General features: G+C 40.6%; 2 protein-coding genes across 5 annotated transcripts in view; one reads left to right on the forward strand and one right to left on the reverse strand.

Annotated features, from left to right (window-relative positions):
- Positions 1-27,641, reverse strand: ACADM (acyl-CoA dehydrogenase medium chain). 4 transcript variants are annotated; one of them, XM_076339885.1, is made up of 13 exons: positions 15,079-15,115; positions 13,930-14,256; positions 11,645-11,744; positions 10,737-10,834; positions 10,557-10,626; positions 8,102-8,202; positions 7,935-8,015; positions 6,953-7,083; positions 5,661-5,769; positions 4,663-4,803; positions 4,490-4,585; positions 3,575-3,823; positions 1-458 (listed from the first exon to the last, which is right to left on the reverse strand). In XM_076339885.1, exons 3-13 carry the CDS (start codon positions 11,739-11,741, stop codon positions 387-389), a joined length of 1,245 nt encoding a protein of 414 aa, XP_076196000.1. In that variant the 5' UTR covers positions 11,742-11,744; positions 13,930-14,256; positions 15,079-15,115; the 3' UTR covers positions 1-386. The 4 variants fall into 4 exon arrangements, with proteins under 4 accessions (XP_076196000.1, XP_076196002.1, XP_076195999.1 ...); XM_076339887.1 differs by lacking the exons at positions 13,930-14,256; positions 15,079-15,115 and adding an exon at positions 27,578-27,641; XM_076339884.1 differs by lacking the exon at positions 13,930-14,256 and having other exon boundaries at positions 15,079-15,165.
- Positions 26,820-27,778, forward strand: part of SLC44A5 (solute carrier family 44 member 5) — a 116,997-nt gene continuing 116,038 nt past the window's right edge. Inside the window, exon 1 of the mRNA XM_076339880.1 lies at positions 26,820-26,986. Coding sequence (XP_076195995.1) covers positions 26,950-26,986 — 37 coding nt within the window. The 5' untranslated portion in view covers positions 26,820-26,949. The remainder of the gene's footprint in view (positions 26,987-27,778) is intronic.

Below are 27,778 nucleotides of genomic sequence, written 5' to 3' on the forward strand. Positions count from 1 at the left end.
TTCTCTTAAAAAAAATTTTATTAGAATGCAGCAATGACTGTAAGAAATAACATTCTGATCATCTAATTTTATAGTGAGAAAACATTGCTTGCATCGTGAGGTTCTCATTCCTTGCCCATTTCGTCTTTGAATGACCAATCACTTTGGAATTCAGAATGTTTAGAAAATATCAGCCTTGTTAGTCAGGAATGAAGTGAGGGACTGGACAGGGAGAACAGAAGTAGTCCTTAATAACATACAGAATAAAAAAGATTTTGAAGGAAAGTCGTGGGGGTTTTTTCCCCTCCATGTCTTTTTAATCTCAATAGATTGAGAAATGTACTAAAATCCTCTTCCATGAGAACACAGAACACTACAGCAGTGCCAGACACACTTTATGCATTTCTTTAAGCCTTAAATTTGCCAACATGTTCACGAGCTATGATCATCCTTTGAATCTGAGCTGTTCCCTCATAAATCTGAAAAGAAGAATTGCAATAATGTTAGCTGATGATTTTTTAAAAGGTTTTAACAGATCTACACTTTTAAACCTTCACGGCACTAATCCAGTGTGGATTAGGATGTGCAGAAAGACAGAGAAAACAGAAAATTCCAGTATGACAGAGTAACTACAGTGGGCTAAATGGAGTAAATCACAAGACATTAAGAGACAGTCTTGTTCTCTCAGGTGCTCTTATCTAAACTCAATAAGGTTCTCATGAAAATAAAGAGACATGGTGGGTGAAGAAGGATGAGGAAAATTTCTTATCTGAGGAAGAAAATACATAATTTAGGTTTTACAAAGTAGGATTTAAGACAATAGGTGGAGGGGAGGAGGTGACTTGTGCTGGAAGTGTTGTATTTTCTTTGACTAGCCTTTCAAGGTCGTACCAAATGTTCTCTTTGATACATTTATTTCCATTGCTTCTTTTTAACTGGTACTCTCTCCTATAGAGTTTTGGGTTTGTTTTGTTTTTTTAATCATGTATCCTTACAGACTGTAGAAGAAAATGCATCATCCCTCCGTTCTATTTGTTTGCTGACAGCAAGGCATATATGAAGCTCTAATGCCGAAGGAGGCCATATGCTCCCCAGGTATACTGCAATGTAATGCGAGGGCTGAGGCAACATAGGGGTTTCAGTGTTTCAGCTCCCAGTTCTGCCAGAACTTGGTTTGACAAATGGCTCAAGTTCACTTTCTCATTCGCTTACATGAATAATCTTCCCAAGAACCTTACCAAGCTTTTTGAAAATAAATACGCTATAACCTGTGTTCACATTAGTTTTTTGGTTCAGAAGTTGTTGTTCGTTCCCAGAGTGAATTCTCTGACTGCTGCTGCTTACCCCATGTTGATCCAGTTCATAAAGCAGACTGTGTTTTGTGAATACCAGGTGCCTTTTGGAGCAAACTGAAATGGAAGCTCTGCTTTCTCTATATACCAAATACTCACCAATCCCTAATGAAGACATAATGGTCCAAGCCTACAGATGGACCCTTACAATTACATCCACATCGGGGACATACAGTCCAAGGGACCAAACAGGCTTGCTATGAACTCAGCCTGCCCAAACTGCTTATGGTGTAGTTGTAGGGGCCTCAGCAGCTATTCCTGCAATCTACTAATCTGCTCCTATTGCACTAAATTACTTGCTGATGAAGACAGCCATGAAACTTAAGTGTAAAGACATCAAAACTCACAATCTTCTTAAGTAATTACAAGAAAGGTTTTGGTTTATAAGCCAATGGAAGTGGTTCAAGAATCACTGGCAATTAAAGGAGGGAAATTTTCCAAATTTGGGAAAGGAAACTAAGTTAGAGTTTCTACCAGAGTAGCCTAGATTTGTAGCCAGAGAAACCTAGAGCAGAGTAAGGACATGTAAAAATGTTACCTGTAAACACAGTATTAGAATTGTGTAACACTGAAAAAGATCAAATATATGGAAGAGAAGTTGGAAAACCAAGTTTTTGTACATGAAACATATGCCAAAAGCATATACCATCTGGAATTGGGCAGCAATACAGTAAAGCACAGTGAAGTGCAAGGTATAATCAAGAGACATGGACAAAATAATTTTAAAGACAAAAGCCTTTCCTGAATTCTTTTGAGGATGAAGTGCAACAGAAAAACACAGAAAAATTAATACTAAATCTGATTAATCTGAACAATTAAAAAAAGTCTACTTAGCCATGTATTTGTGATGGATCAGTGTAATGGAAAAATCTAAATAACTGGGATCCTGTGAAATCAATCTCAGCTTTCAAATAAAGTTCTAACCCTCACACAATCTTTCTCTAGAAAAGCATGCAACCTGGCAGGAAAAAAAGCCCAATCATAATAAAGTTCAATTAATCATTCATTTCCTCACTCACAGGAATGCAATTAGTTCTAAGAATCTTTAGATTCCAAAATAGTGGTTGTTTTTCCTTAAATAGAGAAACATAAATTCTAGGCTAGTGAGAATAATAGTTTTCATTTTAAAGTCAGCTGTAAGAGAAATATTAATTACCTAGAATCTTAAGAGTGACAGCTGTTACAGCTAACTACATTACAGGTCATGGTCCGCATGCATTTCTTGCTATCATCTATTTTGATATGTTTTACCTAGTCACTATTAGTGTCGTACGGAGGTGAAAAGATAGAGATTACTGGTTTTGCTAAACACAATTAAAATATTCTTGCTGAATAAAGAACTGTAGCATAGTATATGCTAATAGAAGAATCATGACGTGACATGGAATAATTTCTTGGCAGTAACACTGCAGAAAAAAAACGGGATTACGGGTGACTATGGGCTAAACATGAGTAAATATGAGTGGGTTTTGTTGTTAAAGAAAAGGCTGATCACTCCAGGTTGTGTCACACTTCTGTTAATACAACACATGCAAGAGAATCATTCCATGATAGTCAATACTGGGGATATCTCAACCAAAGTATTCTACCCAGCTTATGATACCAAAGTTTCAAACAGAAGGTTTAGAGCACAGCAACAAATGATGAAGAGGCTGGAAACAGAAAGGGAAAAAAAAAAAACCAAAACGCAACCAACCAAAAAAAACCCACCACACTTTATGAGGAAAAAGGTGAAGAACCTGCTTTAGTGTTCAGGCTGAGAGGAAAGCTAAACTATAGGCAGGCACCAGTCCAAGATACATATGGAAGGTCAGAGGATTTCCATCACTGAAGGTTTTCAAGAAGAGCATTATATATAAACCATCTCTACTTACAGAATACCAAAGCAAGCATTGGTATTTTGATCAGGTTTTTCTACGGTGTTTTTTTTCCTAAGAGTTCAAAAGCTTCAAAATTAAGAATCCAAGAATTTCAGAGTTACCACATTGGGGGGGGGAGGAGAAACCCACATAATTTATTTCTCTTATGTGGGTTGAGTTGTTGGTCCACTGCAATGACTTCTGTATGCAAGAATTTGCCTGATTTGAATGACTTTTTTTAAATTGAAAGATTATTGCTTTTGTTCTAAAAACTTTTTTTTTTTTTAATATGTATACATCATGATTTGAAATAAGTAGCCATTAGTTTATTTTATATAAAATTTATGCATTACTATAAAAGATCACATTCTCTCTTTTACTTACCTGGTAGATTTTCGCATCTCTCATTAGTTTTTCTACAGGATATTCAGTATTAAATCCATTTCCTCCAAAAATCTGTACTGCATCTGTAGCTACTTGGTTTGCAATGTCACCAGCAAATGCCTTTGCAATGGAAGCATAGTAGGTATTCCTGCGACCAGCATCAACTTCCCATGCAGCTCTCTGGTAAGCCATCCTAGCAAGTTCCACTTTCATTGCCATTTCAGCAAGCAAGAAAGACACTGCCTGGTGCTATGAATGATGAAATAAACTAGGTTAACATTGCCCGCTTAAAATTCTATGACATCCAAGAAAACTATACTCTTCTTAATACAGAATATGGATCAGGCTCTCATAATTGTATGTTGAATTAGACTTTCAAGTTTTTAATTCTCAAATCCATTTAGTCATAGGGATTAAACACTGAATTATGAAGTTTTTCTTTACTATTTATGACTGGTATTTACCTTGCTGTTTATTAATATTTCTTTAAAACTGGTAAGTGGTGTGATTGGCAATGTATTCTATTAGTATTAATACCGTGCATCTTATTTCACAGACCTCAAGAGGTTTTTTCCTTTCCTGAAAATCCCTGTTTATTAGCACTGAAGAACTTAAGTATGTCCTGATAATACATGAGTTTCAGGTTTTGGGGCAGAGTTTTCTCTCTGCTTTTACTATTATCATTGATAAATTATAGAAAAATTCCTGAAGTTACCACATAGCTAAGTTTACTTAAATGGTGCTGACCTATATACTTGGAAACGCAAAAATGGCAGAGAGATAATATAAAAATTAAGGAACGAAAAAAATCAAGGAATAACCTTCAAAAAAATCAGTAGTAGTATATCTGGTGTGAAAACACAGCTTTTATTTATATTCCCTCTCTCTCTCCTCCCCCCTCCCCACTCCACTTACTTCAACAATTGCTTTCCCAAAAGTTTTTCTCTCCAAAGCATATCTAGTAGCTTCATCAAGTGCTCTTTTTGCTAATCCAACAGCACCAGCTGCTACCTGAATTGAATACGGAACAGAATAAGAAGTCAGAAATTCCTACTATATTTTATAAATAAGTTATTTCTGATACTTACAGGTGGTCTGGTCTTATCAAAAGCTCCCATTGCGATTTTAAAGCCAGCTCCCTCAGCCATTAATACATTTTCTTTTGGGACTCTCACATCTTCAAAGACAATACCTCTTGTATCTGAGCAGCGTTGACCCATATTCATTTCCTGAAAAAGGAATTTTACAGAGGTGCAACTAAATTGGATTATTCAAAGGTACAATACGTTTTCATTCTTTAGTTTACTCAAAGTATGCTTTTTTCCCCCAAAACACTTCATGTAAAAATTACCATATACATGACAAATACTAGTTTTGCACTTGCAGACCAGCATGCCCTTAATTTGTCTAAGCTGGGCAGTTTACTTTCTTCTTATATGAAATCAGTTCTGTAGCTCTAATCAGTCTTGTCGTCTTTCTCTAGTTCAACTATATCCTTTGAGATGGGAGTGGAAAAAGTAAAGAATCTAATATGCAGGCAGTACCGGTGTACAAGTAAATAAATAAATGAGCTTTTCAAGTTTTCAGATTCCTTTCCTAATGTTCAACATCCAGTTTGGCCTACCACTAAAAATAGGAAATTTTTTTTTTTTTTTAAAAAGCGAGAACTAGCACCAGTGTCTCCAAGGCCTCTTCCTTGACCAGCAGCAGCTAAAATTAAAGCTCACTGTGTGTGTATTTATGGTTAAAATTGTCCAACTTGCTTCTTATCCTTTCAAGGCATACTACTTCTCATTTATTGGCACTTGTTAATAAAATAGTTCTCAAAGATTCTTTTGCAGCTGTTCAAAGTCATCTTACTTTAGTCCATTCTAAATAATTCCTTATCTGAATTAATAAGATTATAATTAAGTATGTCTTATGAATTGTTTCTGTATGTTGTGAAAATGAAGAGATCATTGTACATGAGCATATGAAAATGTTCAGTTGCGTAACAGTCTTTTTTCTCTAATGGTAATTTGTTACATTATTGGTTTAGAACTGAACAATAATTCCTGGCTTGTCAAATAAAAGATACAGTCTCCACCTTTCTTCCAATTTGGATTCCAGGGCTATCTGCTTCCACAACGAATCCAGTAAAGGCTTTGCTTGCAGGAGCTTTTGGATCTGGATTGGTACGAGCTAGCAAAAAATACCTATTGTAAAACAAAGAAGAGGGATGCAGTTTATCCTCACAATTAACAACCAGATACTTTTTTAGCTAACATTTTAAATGTTTTTATGTGCATTTCTACCATATAATAAATTCTATCTGTAAGTTAACAACCCTTTTCTTGCCCCTCCCAAAAAATAAACTAAGAGGGAGCGAGAGAGAGGAAGTTCCAAAGATTCAAGATGTCGTAACATTTAATAAAATTACTTCAGATCAACATGCAACATGCAAAGATTCTCCACCTTTTCCATGTATTGTAAGTCTTTATGATATTATCAGCTTCATGAATAGTACAAAAGAAACCTATTCATAGCACATACATAAAAATTAATGCTTAGGAAATACATTCTTGCATGCAAAATGTTATCACCTGATTTCAAAGTTCTTAACTTTATTCTTCTAAGTGTAAGTTGTAAGTAAGTATTTCTCTTAGAAATTAAACAGTTGTAAACGACATTTATGGTGTTGGGTAATGTCAAAAGATATCTGGTAGATTGTCTTTGATGGATCTGCCTTGAACAAGGAAATAAATAACTAGAAAATTCAGCTTTTGGATAAACGTATAAAATTTTTCCACTTGAATTAAGAAGAATTTGTGTGTTGCGAATGAGTGTGATGTGAGACACAATGAAAGAGGTGTCCATAGAGACCACAGCAGTATCTGGATTCTTTTAACAGCTCGAAAATGTCTTCCCTTCAGAAAATAAAATGTAACACCACAACAGTGTATCTAGCTTCATAGAAGTGAGAAGTGTTTCTAGTAGAATCAGAAGCAACTGATCTCAATCACCGCAACTACAAAGCAAGGTAGCTAGTAATATCAGCCTCTTGAGTACTTTGCAAGTTAAATCATACTGTTGCTGTCCTGCCCTGAAGAAAAAGCAGAATCAATTTTGTTTGATAGTCAGCAAGATTTAAGAGACCTTCTTGAGTGAGGAGTTGTCATGTCATCGCTCATTTTCCTTTTTAGGCTTTGCACAGCACTGAGACTGCATTCTTATATCCTATCCTGATAAACTGGTCAGAGATTAAACTGTAGTGTGTTGAAACACAATGAACATTCAGATTTATAACAGATCTTTAAAGAATTTAACTTTGGGGGTGGGGGGGAAGCCACTATATAACATAACTACAGAAAATATAACATGAATTAACAGTTAACACACCAGTTTGCTTTCCCACCGTTTGTGATCCACATCTTCTGACCATTAATAACATACTCATCTCCTTTCTTCTCAGCCTTTGTTTTTATACCAGCCACATCAGAGCCTGCTCCAGGCTCTGTTACACAGTAAGCCTAGAAGAAAATAAAATGCAAAACCTTGAGGAATAAAAGTTCTATTTTTAGGCAACCACAAATTATTGCAGACTATGTGCATCAAACTGATCTGTAAAACATTTAAGTGAACTGCATGGTAAAACCCAAACCATTAAATTAAAAAAAAAAAACCAAACCCAAAACCCAGCCCAAAAAACCCCACAACAGCTGTCTGAGCAAGAATCCAAACATATATGGGCTAATTTTCTTTATAAATCCGTAATAATACATAAAATTGACTTTTAATCAAACAGAACCATTCTGTAACCCGGAAGTCATTACTTCCTCAGGCTTCACAAACTGATGTGAAAGCTGAGGATCTTTAAAATCTGAAAATAAGAGCACTGAGTAGCATTTTATGTTTACTGTGTCCTTCATTTTATGAGGCTTAGTTGTTCAGATTTTAATGCGTTGCACATGAATCTTTACTTCTTTCTATGTAACAAGTACTGCTTATATAGTAATTAAGATCACAAATAGAGTTTAATTTCCATCCAAATTGAGTTTCTCCTTATACAAACCTTGTATTTTTCTTAAATGCCTACACCCCCTCTTGAAAGGGATATAAAAGATACTAATTTTTGGTAAGTGACTTAGGATGGGGACAATTTTCCAAGTAATATCTTCTATTGGCTTATTGAATGCATCTCATTAGCTATTCCCTGACTTTCAGTAAATGCCACTGTTTATTTACAAACCAAAATGGGCTAAGTTGTGAGTACATGTCAGTGGTTTGGGGGGGGGGGGGGGGGGGGGAGAGGGGGGAAGGAAAGGAGTAATACTGATTAATATGGTTTAGGAACATTCTACAGTGTAGCAGTTATACTTACACACATCATTGGTTCCTCTGTCATTCTTCCTAAGTATTTTTTCTGCTGATGCTCATTTCCTGCAATGATTACTGGCATTTGCTGCAAGAAAATATTTAGACCATTAATCCATCATTTTAAAGTGCACAGATTCTAGTTTAAGGGACATAAGAAAAGACAGAACTTACCCCTAGGGAATTTGCTTCAATGGCAGTTTGAACCCCTGTACATCCATAAGCTAACTCTTCCGTAATAAGGCATGCTTCAAAACTGCCAAGGCCAAGACCACCTACAGTTGAAATATTTCATTTACTAAAATGGGTTTAAATTGTAACATATTAGTGATTTACACAAATTAATTAACAAAAACGTATTCCCCCCACATACATTTGATTGTGTACCGTGTTTGATTAGACATTCTCATGCAAGCTTTTTAAATAAAGTTTTGTCAGAAGAGTAACAGGTGATTTGAAAATTACATACAATAGTTCCAGGGTTATTGTGTGATTAATGTGGGACAGGTTGCACAAAGTAGCAAGAACGTACCACTTGAATTTTTTGACTACTTTACATTTGAGAATTAAGAGTTCTTAGGAAGCAGAGAAAGGGCTCCTGAGCTACCACAGCACTTTGGGGGGAAAAAAGTGTCCGTATTAGTCTCACAACCGACTCAGTAACCCATTTCTGACAGAAGCCAACACTTTGGAAGTACATACAAATACAAAACCGATACAATTACACTTCCTCAAAAATATTTACCCGAGCCTTCAGGTGACTTTCTCAAAGAGATACCTTTCTTTGGTATCTTTGTTATGCTAACCCTTGACAGACATTTCTTACGTGAATTTGCCCAATCTCTTTTTGAATCTATGTAAAATTTTAGCATCAATATCATCTAAGGGCAATGAGTTTCACAAATCAACTACACACCGTGTGTAGAACCATCTCCTTTCATTTATTTTGAACCTGCCATGTGCTGACTTAATTTGATGCCTTCTAGTTATATTGGAAAGGACAGTCGACTATCAATCCCTTTTCACACTCTCCATGACACTGACATTTTAGTAATTTCTCATACAGAAGCTACATCTCACACAGAAGATACATCTTTTATAATCTTTGTCATCCTTTTAGGAACCTTCTCCATTTCCACAATACTCTTTTGAGATGGAAGGATCTGACTACATAATGAATTAAAGAGGCAAATGCAATTTGGATTCAGGCAGCAGCAGAATTATGCCTTCTGCTTTTTTCTTCATTCCCTTAAAGGTCCCTTCTGACCTTGAATTTTATGGTTTTGACCACTTCTGAGCATTATGCTGACGTTCACAGAACTATATATTATAAACCCCAAAATCTCTTTTTCAAGAGGCAGTAACTCGTTCAGAAGATACCATTTCTCTGTGAAGTTCGGGTTGCTTCTTTCCCTTCACATGTGCATCACTCTTCCTTTTTTGAATTGCATTTGCCATTTTAACAGTCACTCAGTTTCATGACCTTCTCCTGCAGCTCTTTGCACCAGCCTCACCTTTTCTACACTGAATAACTTAGTATTATCACCAAACTCTATCACCTAAATATTGACCCCCTTTTCCAGTTTATTTATAGATATTCCAAATAGCACAAGACCCAGCAAGGCTGTGCTGCTAATTTTTCCACTATGAAACCTGATGATTTTTAAAATTCATTTTGGAAGTTCAAGCATTCTGTATCAACCAGGCATCCCTTGTTCACACACTTATTAGCTACTTCAGAGAACTCCAATGATTTTATGAGGCATGACTTCCTCTCACAAAAATCCCTCTCTAGCATATCATGTTTATCTGTGCCCACTATTTCTGTACTTCATCTTACTTGCTCTTAATTTACACGGTGTATCAGGCTTACTAGTATGTATTTTCCCAGACGTCCCTTGGAGACCTTTTAAAGCAATGGTGTCCAATTTGCCACTTGCAATTTTTCATTCAATAACCAACTGATTATACACTGCAGTAGTCCAGCTATTTCAGCCTTTAGTTTCTCTAGAATTCGTGGCTGAATAAATCTGGTCCTCACAATTGCTCCTTTTGTCTCTTTGTTCCTTAACCTCGTTTATTAAATTTTTGATACAAGATATACCCTCTGATTAGTCTTCCAAAAAAAGGGTCTGCTATGGACACTTCCCTAACTTCCTTTTCAGGTAATATAAATGCAAAAGAAAATAATTTACATTTTTTCTATGGTTACTCATGTACCTAAACACTGCCAAAGCACTGCTGTACCGCACCTAATCTAAACTGGAAAACTGTCCTTCTGGAATAAACTCTTAAATTGCTCCAGCCTGTGTCAGAGACTAGAATGAAATATGACCTTCTAATTTCTCTGCCTAATCAGCTGACACAGTGCACCAGGGGAACATTAGGCAGTTGTAATCACGGTAGGAAAATCTGGTCATAAATTACTAAATCATAATCTGTCTAATTTGTCTCCTGATTACATCCATACCTAGTAACACTTGTATGTGTCAACCTGCCTACTGATTAAATTTAGATTATTCAAGTATGCAACTGTTTATTTTATACAGAACCCATAATTACACATAAAAATCTCATCTAATGCCTTTTCTTTGTTTCATTTTACAGATTAAAAAGAATGTTTACTTACCACAGCTTTCTGGTATGTGTGCATTCATAAGACCAAGTTCCCAAGCCCGTTTTATAAGTGGAAGAGGATACTGAAATAGACAGGGAAAAATCACCTTCTGATTCATTACAATCAACATTTTAAATTTTATGCAGGTTAAGATAGAAGTCTATTTTTTCCCTTACACTATGGTAGATTTACCTCTCCAGTTCTGTCATATTGTGCAGCAACAGGAATAATTTCCTCCACAGCAAATTTACGAGCAGTAGCTTGAAACTCCTTCTGTTCATCAGTAAGTTCTATTTAAAAAAAAAAAAAAGTCACAAATTCTCTACTATGTTTAATTTTGCCAGTTGTCAGACTATGAGAAAAGAGTAAACAAGAGTGTAAACAAGAGGACAACCCAAACCACCACTTCCTGGGCCTCTCCAGGAAGCAAAAAAGCTCAGCTTCCTCTTCTGGGAGAAAACCTCCACTGTTCTCTCATCAACACCTACAATGCACTTACTTACTTCTGACGAAATTATCCACAAAATATTGAAAACGGAGTAGAGAGGACTGTGTAACATAAAATGTATTACCAAAAGAAACAAGAAGAATGCTGTGCTAATTAACTGGAGGAAGAGAAGGAAGCAGATGTCGTCCAAAGATCCTGCCTATTCAGTTTCAAACATCTAGCTGCTGACCCACTAAATTTGCTTTATGTGTATAATATGCCAAGATGAGGATGAATTTCTTTATAACATTTCCTTATAACCAAGTTCAACTATGACTACATTTAGTTACTTTAACATTGTAAACAGCAATGTGAGATAATTATTCAAAGCTAAGACACTTTGGCAAGGAAAAAAGCTTAAGACAGACATGAGTTAAAAAAAGAAGAAAATCTTATAAACACTACACACATACCCGACTTGCCTGAGCTGAGGAATAAAGTAATTTTGGTTTCCAAACTTTTTTTTAAAAAAAGAATAGAAACCTATTTAGAATAAACACCTTCATTTTAAATTCATGTTGAAATGCAATACAGGATTTCTTTTTTTTTTTTTTTTTTAACTCTGCAATTTGCCCTGAATTGCTATATTTCTTTCAAAAACTGTAATACTTACCAAAGCTAAAGCCAGCTCCAGGTTTGCCTATATGTAAGTTTTGAGCAGGTTTACTACAATGTGACCTCCATCCATGCCCTGCAATGGTTTGAAGCATTTGCTGAAGAGAAAAAGAACATGAGGTGTAAGATCTATACAGTTCAAGTCTCCTAAAGCTACCAGCCTGACTGCAGCACAACTTTAAATGTAGAAACCCTCTTTTGAAACAATATCACATCAAGTATAATACAATTACTACAGTGATAAAAGAATTCTTGGCTACCTTAAATTTTGTTCCTGTGGCAAGCAGCGCTCACGTGAACTGACAGCTATACCAGGAATCCCAGGCTTTAACAGCACGGAACATAAGTGAACTGCCGTATCCATTTTTAAGTATTGCGCAACTGATTATTTAGAAATAATTAAGCATAATTAAAATTTATGTTCACAGAGACATAGCAATATATCTTTCATTTATACACACACTTATAAAACCTGATTTTCTTGCCCAATAGTGAATACTCTCTCTCTCCAATGTTTACCTACATGCAGGTTTAGCAAGAGTTTAAAAACAACCTATTAACCAATATCTATCAGAATATTTTGGTAATGTCCCAGACTCATGTCTGCTTTCTTTTAATAAGCTGCTGCCAAACTATCTGAAGTTTATTTTTCTTCCTAATACTTATCACAAATTTATTCTTTTTCATTGTAAATGCTTTCTTTGCTTAAGTTTAGTGCGCACAAATATTGTTGTTACAGCTATTTTCAGAATGCCTTAATACTGTGCAAAAACATGTCTGAATTTGATTTTAAAAGGTTGGTTTACTCTCTTTCATCCTTCAGTAGTTATGAATCTCTGAAATGTTTGGGAAAAAAGTGAAAAACATTTAATTGGATAAATTTCTAGAAAGACCCAAATCAATACTGTGCGAAAACAAATTAGCCTAAACACTAAGAAAAAGGTTTGTTCTTGATTTTCTTATGTGAAAATGTAGAAAGAAAAAAAAGCGTGATCAGACCAGTCACTTATTTCATAACATTAAAAAAACTGTATTAATCATAATAGTGCAAAAATACCAGACATTTTACTGGAAACTCTGGAAGACAAGGACATTACAGAAAGCTACAGTCAACAAGTAGCTTCAAAATAAAGTTATGGTAGATAACTGTGCTCTTAAAATGCTATGCAGAGATGGTTACAAGGTCACACCACAAGAAGCATGAAGAACACAGGCAATAATAGGTATCAACACAGTGAAAAAAGTATTTCCAGAGGATACTGAAAACATCTATAAAGTTGAAAGGTGAAGAAATGCAGAAAGACCACTGCTAGGCATAGAAGAGGGGGAGGCTATGACATAATTGAATAATGAACTGTTAAGTCAGTTTATTAATAGTTCAGGGTTGCATTTTCCAGTAGGCAATATATTATTCATTTCCAGTCTTCACAAGCCACAGACATTGCAAAATGGTATCTTGCTAAGTTTTGTGTTACTGCTACCACTTTTATATAGAAAAACAAAACAAACAAACAATACCAACAAACATCTAGAAAGATCCTTCAGAATGTTTTATACCTTATTTTATCTGGAAAAAGACAAGATGAGGTTGAAAAAAAGCCACATGATCGTAATAATTGGTTTTGTTTTTTTTTAAGGAGCAGCCCTCGACAGAGCCATACATAGCTTTGCCACCAAAAAGTTTTGTCTACGCTAGAAAAAGTACTGAATTCAAACTAATGCTAAAAGTGATACCCTGTATGAAAGCAGCTGTCAAATTTATACGAGAGAACTTATGTCTATTGTGGTTTTTGTACCAGAGTAGTATGCAAGGTCAATACTGATAGTTACTCTGGAAAAACTCAACATTCCCCCCACAAATAGAAATATGAACTGGACAGGTGGGATTCATAGCTGGAAGTTGCACGAGTGATCAAGTGACAAAGGATCACAGTTTGCTACATGCAAGAATTTGGACGACCGTCTGTCTACTGTCACCTTTCCTATTGCTTGACTCAGAGGAACAGTTAGATTCAGTTACAAGCTACTGCTAGTGATGCTCAGATGCAACTCCTATTGCCTTTCCTTGCACTATTGCATAAGCTCTGTCACAGTTAGAAACATGATCATTACACAGGCAAGACTAACACTAGAATAATCTGCTGTCAGGAAAAGGGTATGACATGGATATACATGGAAGTGATGCAATCTTTATTACCTTAATGCCAAAAGAACTACAGAACTTCTTCGAAAAGCTGCACATCACATAAAAAAATAGGACAACAATAAGTTGAGGTCACTAACCTTTATTCTCCTTCACATAACTCGGGACAAAAATGAAAAGAGTTGTCAAGAGCAGTTTGTTGCTGGGGTAACATGTCAGTAGGCTGAACTTGAAATACCAATGCCCTACGGTAGACATTAACTAACTGTCTGCTTCCCTTGCCTAAAGCATTACTTTTGAGCTATAAAACACCAACTGGCTTCAGATAGAGACTTCCTCCCTCACTGACACTGTCACAGCAACACTTTGGACACATGGTCAAGCTGCATCACTTCGGGGCAAAATAACACTGCTGCCAGGAAGCTCTGACGAAGGGCTCTTCAACTAATTCAGACTCGTGAATGACTCTGAAAATGGGGAAACCAGAAAAAGGCCTGTGTAAATGCCAAACAAGGTAATACCTGAGTTTTGAATAATTTTTACTTTCTAGGTTGAAGCTCGGAGGTTATTGGTGGTTCAATATAGCAGAACATTAGTACTTAAGAAAAACAACTATTATACATCACATATTTTAAAAAATTAGCATAGGTAATACAGCTAGGTGTGCTTAAGGAACTACATTGTATAAAATACCCTGAACTATAAGCCCTGATGTTTTGAAGCCATCTCCACCGTTTAAGTGGGAAGCAGGAGGTGCCAGACCTACACGGGGTTTTTCTGAACGCTTCGCAGCATGGCCTTTGGCACATTTAGAGCCCCAAGGTTGTGCAACAACTCAGCTAAAGAATAACAGATGGCAACACCCCCTCAGCCCATTAAAATTATGGCCACAAACTCACAGATAATAATGCGGAGACGGGAAAAACAGAACAGTGAGTGGATTTCAGCCCTGCACGGCTTTGCCCTCCGGGGCAGCCCTGCACGGCTTTGCCCTCCGGGGCAGCCTCTCGGCCTTGCAGCTGTCACGGCCAGGAGCGGGCGGTCACAGCGGCGGGAGCGGGGCTTGCCCCGCTGCAGCCGCCCGTGCTCCAGGGCCCCGAGGCCGGCGGAAGTTCCAGCCCTTCGCCCTTCCCCGCCACCACAGCGCCTGCCGCCCGCCTAGCCTCCACTCGCCGGCCGCCAGCTGCGCCTCGCCTCGCTCCGTCCTGTCCCCCCGGGTCTTATGTCCTCCAAGCCCTCGCGCCGCGTCGCCGCCGCCCGGCCCGGCCCGGCCCAGCCCGGCCGCTCACCCGAGTGGCCCTCCACGCAGACATCTCGGCTGGGGTGCCTGGCGGCCGCCGAGGCTCCTGGCGGTGCCCGGCGGGGCGGGGCACTCGGGCGGCCGCGGGCGGTGCCGCGCAGGCCGCCCGCCTAGGCGAGCGCCGAGAGGGGCCCGGGGGGTTGGGCCTGGGCCCGGGCCCGGGCCACGGCCGCGGCCCGGTGTGGTCTATCCCCGCGCGAAGGCCGCCCGGCTCCTGTGTGGAGAGCCTGGTCCTGGGGCTGTCCGCGGTCAGGCGGAGGTCGGCGGGGGCGAGCGGCCCGCCGCGCTGTAGGGTCGGGCTGGTGAGGCTGGGTCCGGGCGTGGCAGTCGCCTGCCCCGCCCAGCTGAAGGGGAGTTTGTTTCATTTAGTGCTTGCTCCCCAAGGCCCGGGGAAGGCACGGGCCCGTTCGTGGCAGGCAGAGGTTTTTGACCCTTCCCCAGCAAGGCAGCCCGCACAGCAGAGCGTGCACCGCAGGAAGAGAAGCTTGCCTAAGGCTTAGCCAATTTGTTTTTTATATACCAAGTGTCCTGGGCTGTCTCCAACCACCTACGTCTTTTCCCTGGTAGCAGAAAAGTCCCCGTGACCTGTTCTAGTATATTTTTGCCCCTCGGGGAATCATAAACTCCTGTTTTGGAGGTGTGTCTGGGGCTGGTGCATTGGCCCTGCTCAACCCCAGCTCCAGTGCGCTTTTTGTCTGTCACAATTTTCTGTTCTGTGCACAAAACAGTTTGTGCCTGGACTTGGTCTCTTTCCAAGAACTACTAGACTCATAACTACAAAGAACACAATCTATTGGCATAGCTAGGCTTTTAAAATTTGATTGTCATACAAATGTGAACTTTAATACCGTTCTTAATTTGAGATATCATAGTGATGTGTACTGTGTTGATAGTTATGTAAGATGTGCTTATAAATGCTCTCAGTTCTGGCTGTATGTTAAAGCAAAAGCATTGATTTTGTAAACTATCTGCAGTGCATAAAATACACTCGAATATTATTTCTTCAGTGTCGTAAATCAGTGTTATTTATGGTTTTATTAAAATAAGACAAATAGCTACTTCGATTTATCTGTGAATGACCTTTTTTGGTATGAAATTTTAACAGAATTACCAACACATAAAGCACTTTTCGGGGAGCTGGATTTTGGATAACATTTTATTTTGCATAACAATTCAAAGTAAGGTGTCCCAAATATTTTTAGCAATCATCGCCTTGGTATGTTTTGTTCTTAATTGTTTGTTTTGTTTCTGACAGTTGAGAGTATTGATTTTGTACTTAATACCAAAGAAACCCTTCAATAAGAAGCTAGCCATGTAAGTGTTATTTCTTGGCATATATATATCAAATGATTAAAAATAAGCTGATTGTAATGTTATATAGGCTTTATACCAGCATGACTCCAGGCATTTACCAAATGGAGGCATGTAAGCAGCTTTGACTTAGTGCACAGGCTACTGATTTTTCACTCCAATATCAGTGGATTTCTTTTCCTGTACTTTAAGGGTAGTTGAGTAAAAGGCATAAGCATAATTTATAACTTGATGTTACTTAAGTATTTCACGAAGATTTTTGTATGTTCTTCCTGTTCTAAATCTAGTTTCAAGTACACCATACCACTGGATTGTATGGCTGTAGGGCTTTTAAATATCAGGACTCAAGTCTGCATTTTGTGTTCCATTTTATATAAGGTTCTGTTCCACAGGTCATGTTTCCGAATATGGTGTGGGAGTTTAATTACTGAGCAGTCCATTTGCTATTCATATATTATTTATCTATTATTTGTATGGTTTGTGTGTACATAGTATCTCTGTATTCCTCAGTTGATTTATCATCACAACAGCCCTTGTTGTGATGATATATAAGGAAATATATTAATCTCATTTTAACATTTTAAAAGTTTAATTTTAGATACACAGCATGGATTTTACTATGTGTATTCTAACTAGGATTACACACACACCAAAATTCTAAAGATGGGCAGATGGGTTCAGAATCTGTACGAAAAGCTGATGTCGTAGGTAATATACACTCTCATAGGTAACAAGCTGCTCCAGCTGACTGAGTCAGGTGCCTGAACACCTGTAAGGATATTATACACTAAGCATATTTAGTAGCTGCAGGAATGGATTTAAATACTACAGTGCTCAGAATTGAGACTTTATTTCTAGGTGCCTTTGAGATCAGGATCCATAACCCTTCAGTAAGTAAATAAGCTCCTTTTAGCACTGAGGCGAAGAAACAGCTTGGAATGGGGTTGAGGACATCCCTAAGGCTGAGAGACTGAATAACTCAGTACACTAAGGGAATGTTGACATTAGGAAGTAATGCAGACCAATACTGTTGGATTTATAGAGTGAAATGGTTGGATTCAAGACCTGATAAGCATTTTGGAGGGTTTTTGCTTTGGGCTAGACGGAATACCCCCTAGTAAGTGGTTGGAGCACATTAGGTGCACTCCTAGATCATGTCTTCCAGTTATTTTCATCCAAAATTCAGTTCATGTGCTTTGAAATCTCTCTGTGAATCAAATAAGGTGCAGTAAGTGGGGACAATTGGGAGATTCACCTCAAAACTACACTCCTTACCTGAACTAAACTGTTCATGTAGACACAGCCTGAGAAGGCAGTTGTCTGAAACTGTCCAATTGAGGAAATTGAGTCAGGAATACACCTTAACATTTGCTGTTCTCCAGGTTTGCCTTACAATAGAATGTAATTCACAATTTCGCATGTGAAATTTGATACTTGCCTCTGAAGACAGGTGTCTATATACTTTCTAGAAGCGAGTTTCTGTATTAAAAAGCTGCTATCTGTGATCTCCTGCAGTGTTGTAGAGGTTAAAGAACAGAAGAAGTTCCAGAAAAAGGAAGGAAAGTGCATGGAGCCAAGACAAAGGTATTCAGGGAGATTTCTGCTAAATAACAGGAGCAACTGGGGTAAGGTACTAGAACCAACTCTTGATTAAGGTCACTAGTTAATGCAGCTTGCCATGATGAAGCTATACCCTTCCTCACCTTTCTCCACTCCCTCGAATCATTTTCTCACTACCTCTCTTCACATCTCCTTCTTGGGTAGGTGAATGAGAAATTTTTTGACAATGTCTTGTCAACAGAGGTTTTACCAAGCCAGTCTGGAGGGGGAAATTCAAAGCACGGGCGACCTCCAGTCAGTGGTCCGTGTCTACTAAGTATTTGGGAAGAGAGGGATAAGAGAGATGGCAAGGTTATCTGTCAAAGCCTGAACCACTTGAACTTTGAGGTTCAAAATATTTACGTAAGGAGTGACAATAGGTAGAAGTTTCTGTTAGGTGTATCTAGCATTTTTAGCATTTCTGACAGAAGCAAGAAATACAGCATCTGTCTTTCCTTTTTATCTTCTCAAACCCTTACTACTCTGTCATATTTCTTACTTATTATTCCTCTGATCACTTTTACTACAGTAAAAATGGTATACTGCACAGCTTATTGCATTATTAACCTAGAATACTCTCTTTTATACTAACCACTAGAATACATGATGCTTATTGCTGAAATGTATAAATTAGCAAGTAAACACAATAAGAATATTAAATTACACAATACAGCCCATTCCTTAAAGTTAGCATCTGTATTCTAGGCTGAAGTGTTATTTTTTTAGTAGTAGTTACAAATGTTTTACAGTTTATTTTTTTAATTGTTAACAACAAACTATTTTAGCATTTGCTAATGAACCTTCATTTTAGCAATAGAGAGCAACTTGAATTTTCTGCAGTGATTTATGTATGCAAGTTGCTGAAGCTACTGCAGTAAACGAACATTGTAAAATTTAGCGTGTAGGTCCTGAATTCATGATCTACAAAGTAGAATCCTTTTCAATGTAGTGCAATGCAACAAGCATGGCAACTTCTTCTTAATAAAATGATGAAATATTTTTTGTTTTTCTTTGATTCCTGCTACAATAGTAACTTAAAACATCTTAAACCAAACATTTTTTTCCTAAACTTCTGTTGCAAACTTATGTAATTTTTGTAGTTTGTCTTGGGGGGTTTTTTTGTAGCTTTTTCATGGTCTTTAAAGCAATAAATTTATTTAGGGGGAAAAAAAAAAGGAAAACACCTATATGGGAACCTTTGAACTCTCTAAAAATTAAGCTAATATGATGCTTGAATTAAAATATTTTCAAGTATATTTTTAGCTTGTTTGATTCCTGGGTGTCACAAACATTAATTCATTTCAAATTTTCAATCTTTTTAAATTACGAAGCCATATCTGCTCAAAGTCTTGGAGACTTTTAATTTGACTACTATACATAAGCACATCAAATATTTTTTTCCTTAATGTCATAAAAACATACTGAGTTACATTTATGTGGTTATCTAACATGAACTATAAAGAAAAAGAAGGGACAGATATACAAAGCTTGAGAACAAATAAAAACCATTCAGTTGCATCTTGTAATAATTTTGGCCTGTATGACTTTCTGAAGACACTGAAGGTCAATGGAAAGCTCAGAAGATAACTTCTGAACTATGCCTTAGAATAAAGATCACCTGTCCTGATTTTTTTTCAAAGTATGATGAAATTCACTTTAGGATTTTTCAGGACTAACTACTTTAAGAAACAAGTACTTACATGGACAACCATGGCTTTCACTTGTGTGAAATATAAACAAGTTAATCATTAAAAAAAATAGTGAGGTAAGGCCTATCTATGTGTAAAGGAAGCATCTAGGACATTTAAGCACTAAATCAATTTTAATCATCATATTGAAATATGCTGCAGCAGGCACTTTAGCAGCTAAAAAAATCTTCAAGCTAGGTGGTTTGGTACATTTCTTTTTCTAGAATCGTATATTAATAAATGCCCAGATACATATCTCCAACGTATTTAACACTTGTAGGTTAGATACCAGAACAGTAAAGTCATAAAAAAAGTGTTTTGTCAGAGGTGTGCGTGGCTTTGGCAAAGCCCCTCTAATGTAACGTGAAGTTCCGCATAAGCGGCGCTTTAACGGCTCGCTGACAGTAGGGGGCGCTGCAGAAAGACCTTTATAGGCTGGATTTTAATAAACATTTATATTAGAAAATATCAGTTGTGGCTATGCAAGACCATACCACTGCTAACATTTAATAGCGTACAAGAACTTAACCATGTAAATGGGTATTGACGTAAGATACAATGTAGACATTAATTTTATAGTAAAACCTGTGTAATTATTTTTAGCAAGTGCAGCAAATGACAAAACCCAAAGTAAATTCTGCCTTAAATCACAAGCGTTCAATTTCCATAACAGCTGACAGAACTTGTGCCCGCATACTAAAGACAGAATTCAATAACGATTACAAATGTTGCTGTTGTTGAATTGCGTAAGGTAGAGTTCAGAAAGACTAGCTGAGGTTATAGCCCTATTGAGGCATGTGCAGTGAAAAAGTAAACAAAGAGAGAAGTCTTGTGTTGGACATCCCGGAAGAAGAATTATGGGAGTGAGAATGTGGGCACAAAAAGGTGGAGGCTGAGACTTTCATCTAACATTCATGTGACAATCGACTAGGCCCCTTGCGACACTGATAGCTGAAACTTATTTTGCCATGGAAGTAACAAGCCTTGTACTAGGTCAGATCAAAGGTCCATCTAGTATAGTATCCTGTTTATGGCAGTTGCAATGAAGAATGCTTAGGGAAGGGTTCAAGAACAGAGCATTTACCAATAATGTAGTGATATTTTTTTCAATTTTTTTTTTTCTACCCTCCAAAATTTTTCCAATTTAGAAGTTTCCTGAGCTGGAGGTGATGCCTTTGTATTTAATAACGCTTCCTGGATGTCTCTTCCATTAACTTGACCAGTTTCTTTTTGAATGTGTTGGGAACCACAGCTTAGTTTCTTACACTATGAAGAACCACTTCGGTTTGCTTGTTTTCAACCTGACATCTGCTGACTTCATTTTTTGTCCATACTGCTTGAATTGGAAGAGGCAGTGAACCATCAGTCCCTAGTCATCCTCTTTGTGTCAATGATTTAAGAGAAAAATGTCTTGATGTCCCCTTAGCTATTTCTTTTCCAAGCTGAATAATCCTCTTTGGGTACTTTCTACAATATCTTGGTTTTGTGGCGAAATAATCAGAATCATGAAGTGGCTCATGTTCTTGCATAAGGATGAGAGCATAAGTTCTGTTATCTTTTTCTGTTATTTTCTGGTACTCTTTTTTTACTATCTCTGAACACTGAAATGAAAATTTTCATATATTTTCTATGATAACAAAATATGATTCCTGGGATGTAATAGTCAACTCAAAGCTCATCTTTGTATCTAATTATTTCTCTGCACCCCTTGTCTGTATCATCTTACATTTATCTACCCTGAGCTTATCTGAAATTCTTTCAGTCCCATAAATAACTTACTATCGGCATCAAAATTTTCCACTTCAATGTTCCTCTCCTTTCTCACATCATTGATGAGTACATGGAACAGCAAGAGTCCTGACACACAAGTCTTTGAGATTCCATGGGTGACCCCACCACTGTAAAAAAATTTTGTTTAGTCTTGAAATTTTTAAAAAATTTTTTTTGTAAGGGTATGTGGAGGGAAAGTGTCTGCTCCTTTAAGGGTATCCAGTCAAGAACGTTTTCAATGCAAAAAGGGAGAACAGGAAAAGGAGGAAGCCATAAACAAGAACATAAAGAGACACAGACCTGACTGACAAATGGTAAGGGAGGCAGTGATGAGACACAAACCCAGTCAGTCACACTAATTGATGAGGGAATGTTTATTTCAGTAAGATTATCTGATCAAAGGTCTTGTCAAATGGGATACCAAGAAAAAGTGGGAAGCCATAAACAAAATACAGAGACACAAGCTTGACAGGCAAACATAACAGTGACAAAGACAAGAAACAAACTGGCTCTCAATAAACTGCAGGCAAACTGATTTTTGCAACTGATAAGGATGCAAACCTGAGGGTCCAGAATGTTGGAAAGGGATCTGTGGAGCTATGCAAACTAATAAAGGAATGTGCAGGGGAAGGGCATCTGGAGGAACAAAGGAGGAACAGACAGAATGGGGTATAAAACGGACCAGTTGTGTAAAAGAGGGCAGTCAGTACACTTGTCTGACTGAGCCCAGCACCTGATCACCGCAATCTTCTTATTAAATCCTGTCTTCTTATTAAATATTTTCTTAATTATCTCTCTTTGTAATCTTGCTATCTATCCCATGTGTATGTGTGTTGTAAGGATGAAGTGCCAGCTACTGAGGGTCCTGTGTGAGTGGATTTGGCACCAGCAAATGGAATCAGACTGGGAATGTGGGTGCCCCCGGCCTGTGGTGCCAGCTACTGGAGCCAGTGAGGTCTCAGTGTCGGCTACTGGAGCAGGCTGCTGAGGCGGGAACAGCGTGGACCAAAAACCTGCTACTGGGAGGGACTGGTGTGGGTGAGGCGAGTGAGGGGCTCAGTGCCAGCAGCTGGAGTGGGACCGCAGGTCACAGCTCATGTGCCTGATGCTGGCTGCTGAGGATGGCAAGTGCCAGTATCTTCCCCAAAGTGGGTGTGCGTCTCATTCACTGGCAAACTTCAAGCTGGACTCGCCGGTGAGTAGGAGACGCTGGGTCCAGACAGGGATATCGGGCAGGCAAGGATCCATGCTGTTATCCAAGGTGACCTGTGAGTGTAGAGTGCCTGTGGGATGAGTGTGAGTGCTACACATTTGCAGCAAGCATCAAGCTGGACCAGCCAGCAAGTAGGTGGCCCCTGAGGCAGGCAGGAAGAGGGCTGGGATCAGGGCAGGGGTACTGGGCAGACAGAGGGGCCGCGAATGTGCATGTGCTTGTGCATCCAGAGAGTCTTGTGTGTGTGCTTGCACTAGTGACCTTTTGTCTCTGCCAGCCCAAGAGGAGGAGGGGACGTGGCTGCCTGTGCTTATGTTAAATGTTGGTCCTGTGTGTAGGTACCGTTGAAGGCAGTGCCTCATCTGTGGCAGCGCATGTGACCGGCCAAGTCAGTGTCCTCTGTGTGTGTCTCTAGGACACGTGCTCAGCTTCGCTACTGGCTGAACCTGCAAATAGGAAGGTGGCATGCATGTCCCTCTGCCTGGGCAGAGACCCCGGGTCCCCCAGCACCAGCCTGGGCTCCAGCAGCTGGGCAGGAGAGGTCCTGGGCCAGAGCTGCAAGAGGTGACGGCCACTCCTAACATCCCTTAACATTTTTTAGCCATAAAAAGACTTCTTCTTTTCCCTCTATGGTGGCTTAATTTACTTAAGACTTTTTGATGAGGAACCTTGTGGAATGTTTTCAGTAATCCAAGTAACCCGAAGATCAGCTGTATTCCCCCATCTTCATGCCTGCTGACTCCTTAGGAGGTCTCCAGTAGTTCTGTGAGCCCTGACTTCTCTTTACAAAAATCATACTTCCCAATATATCATATATTCCAAATCTGTCTGCATTATTGTAGTTTCCACTATTTGCAACATGCAGAGGCGAGGTTTATCAGTCTGCAGTTTTCTGGATTTTCATCAGAAGTATTTTCAAAAATTTCCAAAATGTTTATCACCTTCAAGTCTATATATGCATAGGAGGCTTAAGGAAAATATATTGGCCCTGCATATTCTTTTCCTGCTCTTGGCCTTTAAAAAAAGGATTATTTTTAGTGTCCGCACTTTTTGCAAATTAATGCTCAAACTCTTTTTTGGCCTGCCTTATTGTGCTTTCACATTTAACCTGCCAAATTTTGTGATCCTTTATAATTTACTCATTTGAACACAACTTTAACTTATCAAAAGATTCCTCCTTTTTTGTAACAGCTGTCCTTTTCATTCCTGTCTAGACATACTGGCTTCCTTTTGCCATTTCTCATCTGCTATGTCTCAAATTGGTGTCCTTACATAGCTTTCTATCTACCTGAAAAACTCTAACTCATGTAGGTTTTAGCGCTATTCTAACCTTTTTAATCCTTTTTAGCAAGTTTTCTCTTCTTTTAGTGTATGTTTAAGTTATTTCTTGGTTCTGATAGTCAGAACCAAGTCAAAAGTTACTTCTTCTCCTGGAGGATTCTATACTAACTTCTTAATATTATATATTATTTTATTCTTTAAAAAAATCATAAGAATCCTAATTTTATATTGGCCTATAAAGCCTAATGAAAAGAAAGAAAAAACTTTGCTAGAGTGCCTGTGAGGTTTTTTTTTTGTCAGAACTTGGAAATGCTGTGTAAGTAAAAGCTTATTTCTGGTTGTTAGCCATAGCCCAACATACATATATGTTCTGCTATATATAACATGCTATATGTTATATATAGCATATATGTTAAATATAACATGTTAAATACAATACATAATACATAAATACTATATTATATAGTATGTATAATTTTATATATACACAATAATATATACACACAATATATATAATATATTGTGTATGCTATATATTATATATACTATTTATAATACATGATACATTATAATATATTTTCTGTATTTATTTGTAGGACTGGCTATACAAACTCCATTACCTATGTTTTTTATTGTGGAGTTTGTTGAGATTCCAATGTCCATTCTTGAAAGGAGGCTATATATAGATACACCCCCCTGCACAGAGGGAACAGAATAACACTGCACTGTAGAGTAATACTGAAGCTTCTCTGAGAATGCTGCTTCAGCTCTGACTAGCAAATCCTGTCATGCCCTGCTACCTTCGGGTTGCCATGCCTTATCAGAATGAGCCAGAAGACATTAACCTACCACCTTGCTTCTTACAAAGCTGTCCTACACAGCTTTTCTCACGTTTGACTCAATCTCTGACACAAGAAGCTCTTCTTTCTGTAGGTGAGATTGTCTGAATTGTTCTCCTAGTCATCAACACTGAGATGAAATAAGGATTTCTTCTTAGATAGCAAAGTATGTCATCCCTTTTCCAGATCAGGAAACGGGATCCATGGGATCTGTTTCCTGGAACACAGACAGGCATCTTGGGTAGCTAGACCAGGTAAGTGGCTTAAGAGGATATGTGGACTAGGTTTAAGAAAGAACTCTCATTAACTTTGCAGACCACCAGTGGTGCACAGAATGCATAAACCTCTGCCTAGGTAGTCTTCTGATGAAATGGGGTAACTGGAGGAACCAACTACTCATTTTAAAAGTTAGAAGGACAAATAAATCCTCACAATTTAATGCAGAGGGCAAAATAACTTCCCCCAGTACTTCCACTACTAGCAGACAAAACTGCATATGTGAAATTCAGTAATTATCAGAGCAATTGGCCTGAACTGAGACCTCTGGGAGGATGGATAAGGTGCTACATATGCCTGATTTAATTTTCTTAAAACTAGCCAAGGCAGCTAGCTCTACAAGAGCTGATGTTGCACTGATTGCGGAGGCACATACCCTCACTGCCTTTAACACATATATGATTGGTTTATGTTTCAGTACAAGCATAATAACAACTTCCATGATCTATGCATATTACTTTAGTCATAAATAAAATAATCATGTGCTTTTGAGGGTCTTAAGCCAATTTTTGAAAGGGTACCTTTATTTGCCAAGCCTTGGAAAGTACCTTTTCCTCAAATTGCTCATGTGCAAAAATGTAAATGATGGCCTACAGGTGCACTTCTGTCAAGAATTACATAGGGTTATTTCAAAATCTTTTCAATACAAAATGTTCTGTGTGTTGGACTTAGTGATGTTTCCCTAACAACAGACTAATAGATAAATAGCAATGTGACATCTGAATATAGTGTCCTTTTGCTGTAGTGATGATTTGGGCTTTCACGACTGAAAAAGAATCTCAGCAATCAGACTAATTGCTCTTTAAGGGGCCATTGCCCCATTCAGATAAAACAAAGGGAGGTGGATGACAACTGAAGGAAAGTTTATGACCAGCAACCTGTATTTGTCAGGACTGAACCTGTTTTTCGACTGAATCATGAAAATGCCCCCGCCCAGAACCAAAACTGAAGTGTTAAAATTCCTCCCGGTCAGGAGGAGACGGAAACCCAGCTCTCTGTGAGCGTACCAGAGTGCTTCGGCCTCTGAGCAGCCCCTGTGAGCTCATGCCCTTTCCTCGCCTGGGCTAGAGGCTGCTCCCCGCGGGGCGGCCCGGCCCGGCCCGGCCCGGCCCGGCCAGCAGAGCTCAGCACGGGCGGCCCGGACAGCTCCGCCGGGGGCCGCGGCGGGAGGCGCTTTCCAAGGTCGCTCCCGGGGCCGGCGGGGCAGTAAGCGGCTCCAGGACCGGCTGTCTGCTTCCTACCAGCGGCAAAACCTCTAGGCTCAGGGCACGGGCACGGAAAGGGGGAGCCTTCCCACCCTGGCAGCGGCACGGGCGCCCGCCGCCCCCGCCGGAGCCGATCCGGCTGCTGGCAGTCGCGTTTCGCGGGGGAACGACCAGCGCTCCGCGGCAGGGCGCTCCTCCCAAGCAGCGCCTGGCGGCGGGGGGAGAGGATGGAGACCTCCCCGCCGCGGACCCCACCAGGTACGGCGCCCGCTGCCACCGGCTGCCGAAGTTGTCGCCGGGAGCCGGGCCCAGGCGAAGTTAGCGAGGCGCGTCCCGAGGAGGGGGCAGCGGCGCGCCGCGGCGGGGGCGTGCGGTCCGGCTGCGAGCCGTCCCGCCGCCCCTACGCCTGCCCTCGGCGCGCCCCCTCTGCCCGCGGCCCCCCCGCTCGGCTCGGGCACCGCCCCCGCGGGCTCGGCGCAGGCGTCGGCCGCGGAGCCGACGGGACGGGAGGGTCAGCACGGGGCGCGGGCGGTGTTCCGAGCGGCCGCGGCGGAGCGGAGCGGGAGGCTGCCCGGCCGCTGCTGCCTCTCATGCCTTCACGGCAACAAAGAGCGCGCTGAGCGGCGGGCGGAGGCGCCGGGCCCCTGGCTGTGCCGGCGCGGAGGGCACCGGGAGACGATGGCGAGGAAGGGAGAAGCCTCCACGCCTCTCTACGGTGAGCGCCCGGGCAAGGCGGGGCGGGCACCGGTGCGAGCGGGCGGAGGCAGCCGGCGCCTGTGCCTCCCTCCGGCCTGTTTACATTGCGGATCCAGCCAGCGTGCAGCAGCAGCGAGAGTTTGTTTCCCTCGGTGGATGCTGGGGGCGGGCTGGGCGTAGGGTCCCCCCGTGTAGCAGAGAGCCCCCAAAGACACTGGGGCACCTCTCCGCTTGTGCTGCGGCTCGCCCGGCCCGAAGAAGGCGGGACGGTCGCGTTCGGGGAGGGGAGCCGGTGGGCGCAGAGATGGGGGCGGGCAGGGCGAGAACCTCCTCCACCCCCGCCTCCCCGGGAGCAGGTGCGTCGTGGCCGCTTTGTCCGCGCCCTGGGGAGGAGAGGGCTGCGGTTCGTGCTCGCCCGGCGGCCGGCGCGGGCGGGAAGGCCGCCGGGCGGCAGGTGCGCGGCGGCGGGGAGGGCCGGCCGTTGGGCGCGCGGGGTTCGGCCGGGCCGGGCCAGGCCGCGCCGGCCGTTGGGCGCGCGGGGTTCGGCCGGGCCAGGCCGCGCTGGCCGTTGGGCGCGCGGGACCGGTGTGTGGGGCTGGGGGCTGCTTACCCGCGGGCCGTGGGGGGGCCGTGGTACCGGGGCCGGGAGGCGGGAGCCCGCTGTGCTGGTGGTACTTGTGGGGTGCTGGTGTTTTGGGCGTAGGGACTGGGAGCTCCGCAGCCGGGGTACCCGGACTAAGCGAGCTCCGCTCCCTGACTGGATCCTGCCAGCTAGCGCGTCGGGGAAGGTCACCGGGGGCAGAACTTCATC

The sequence above is a fragment of the Aptenodytes patagonicus genome, chromosome 5, assembly GCF_965638725.1.
Source record: "Aptenodytes patagonicus chromosome 5, bAptPat1.pri.cur, whole genome shotgun sequence".
NCBI lineage: Eukaryota > Metazoa > Chordata > Aves > Sphenisciformes > Spheniscidae > Aptenodytes > Aptenodytes patagonicus.

Coding starts and splice junctions, on each gene's coding strand:
- ACADM (XM_076339884.1), bottom strand. CDS start 15,102: ATGTCTGCGTGGAGGGCCACTCGG. Junction 5,770..6,952: donor AACGGTGGGAAAGCAAACTG/GTGTGTTAACTG, acceptor GTTTTACAATAG/GTATTTTTTGCTAGCTCGTA. Junction 459..3,574: donor GAGATGCGAAAATCTACCAG/GTAAGTAAAAGA, acceptor TCTTCTTTTCAG/ATTTATGAGGGAACAGCTCA.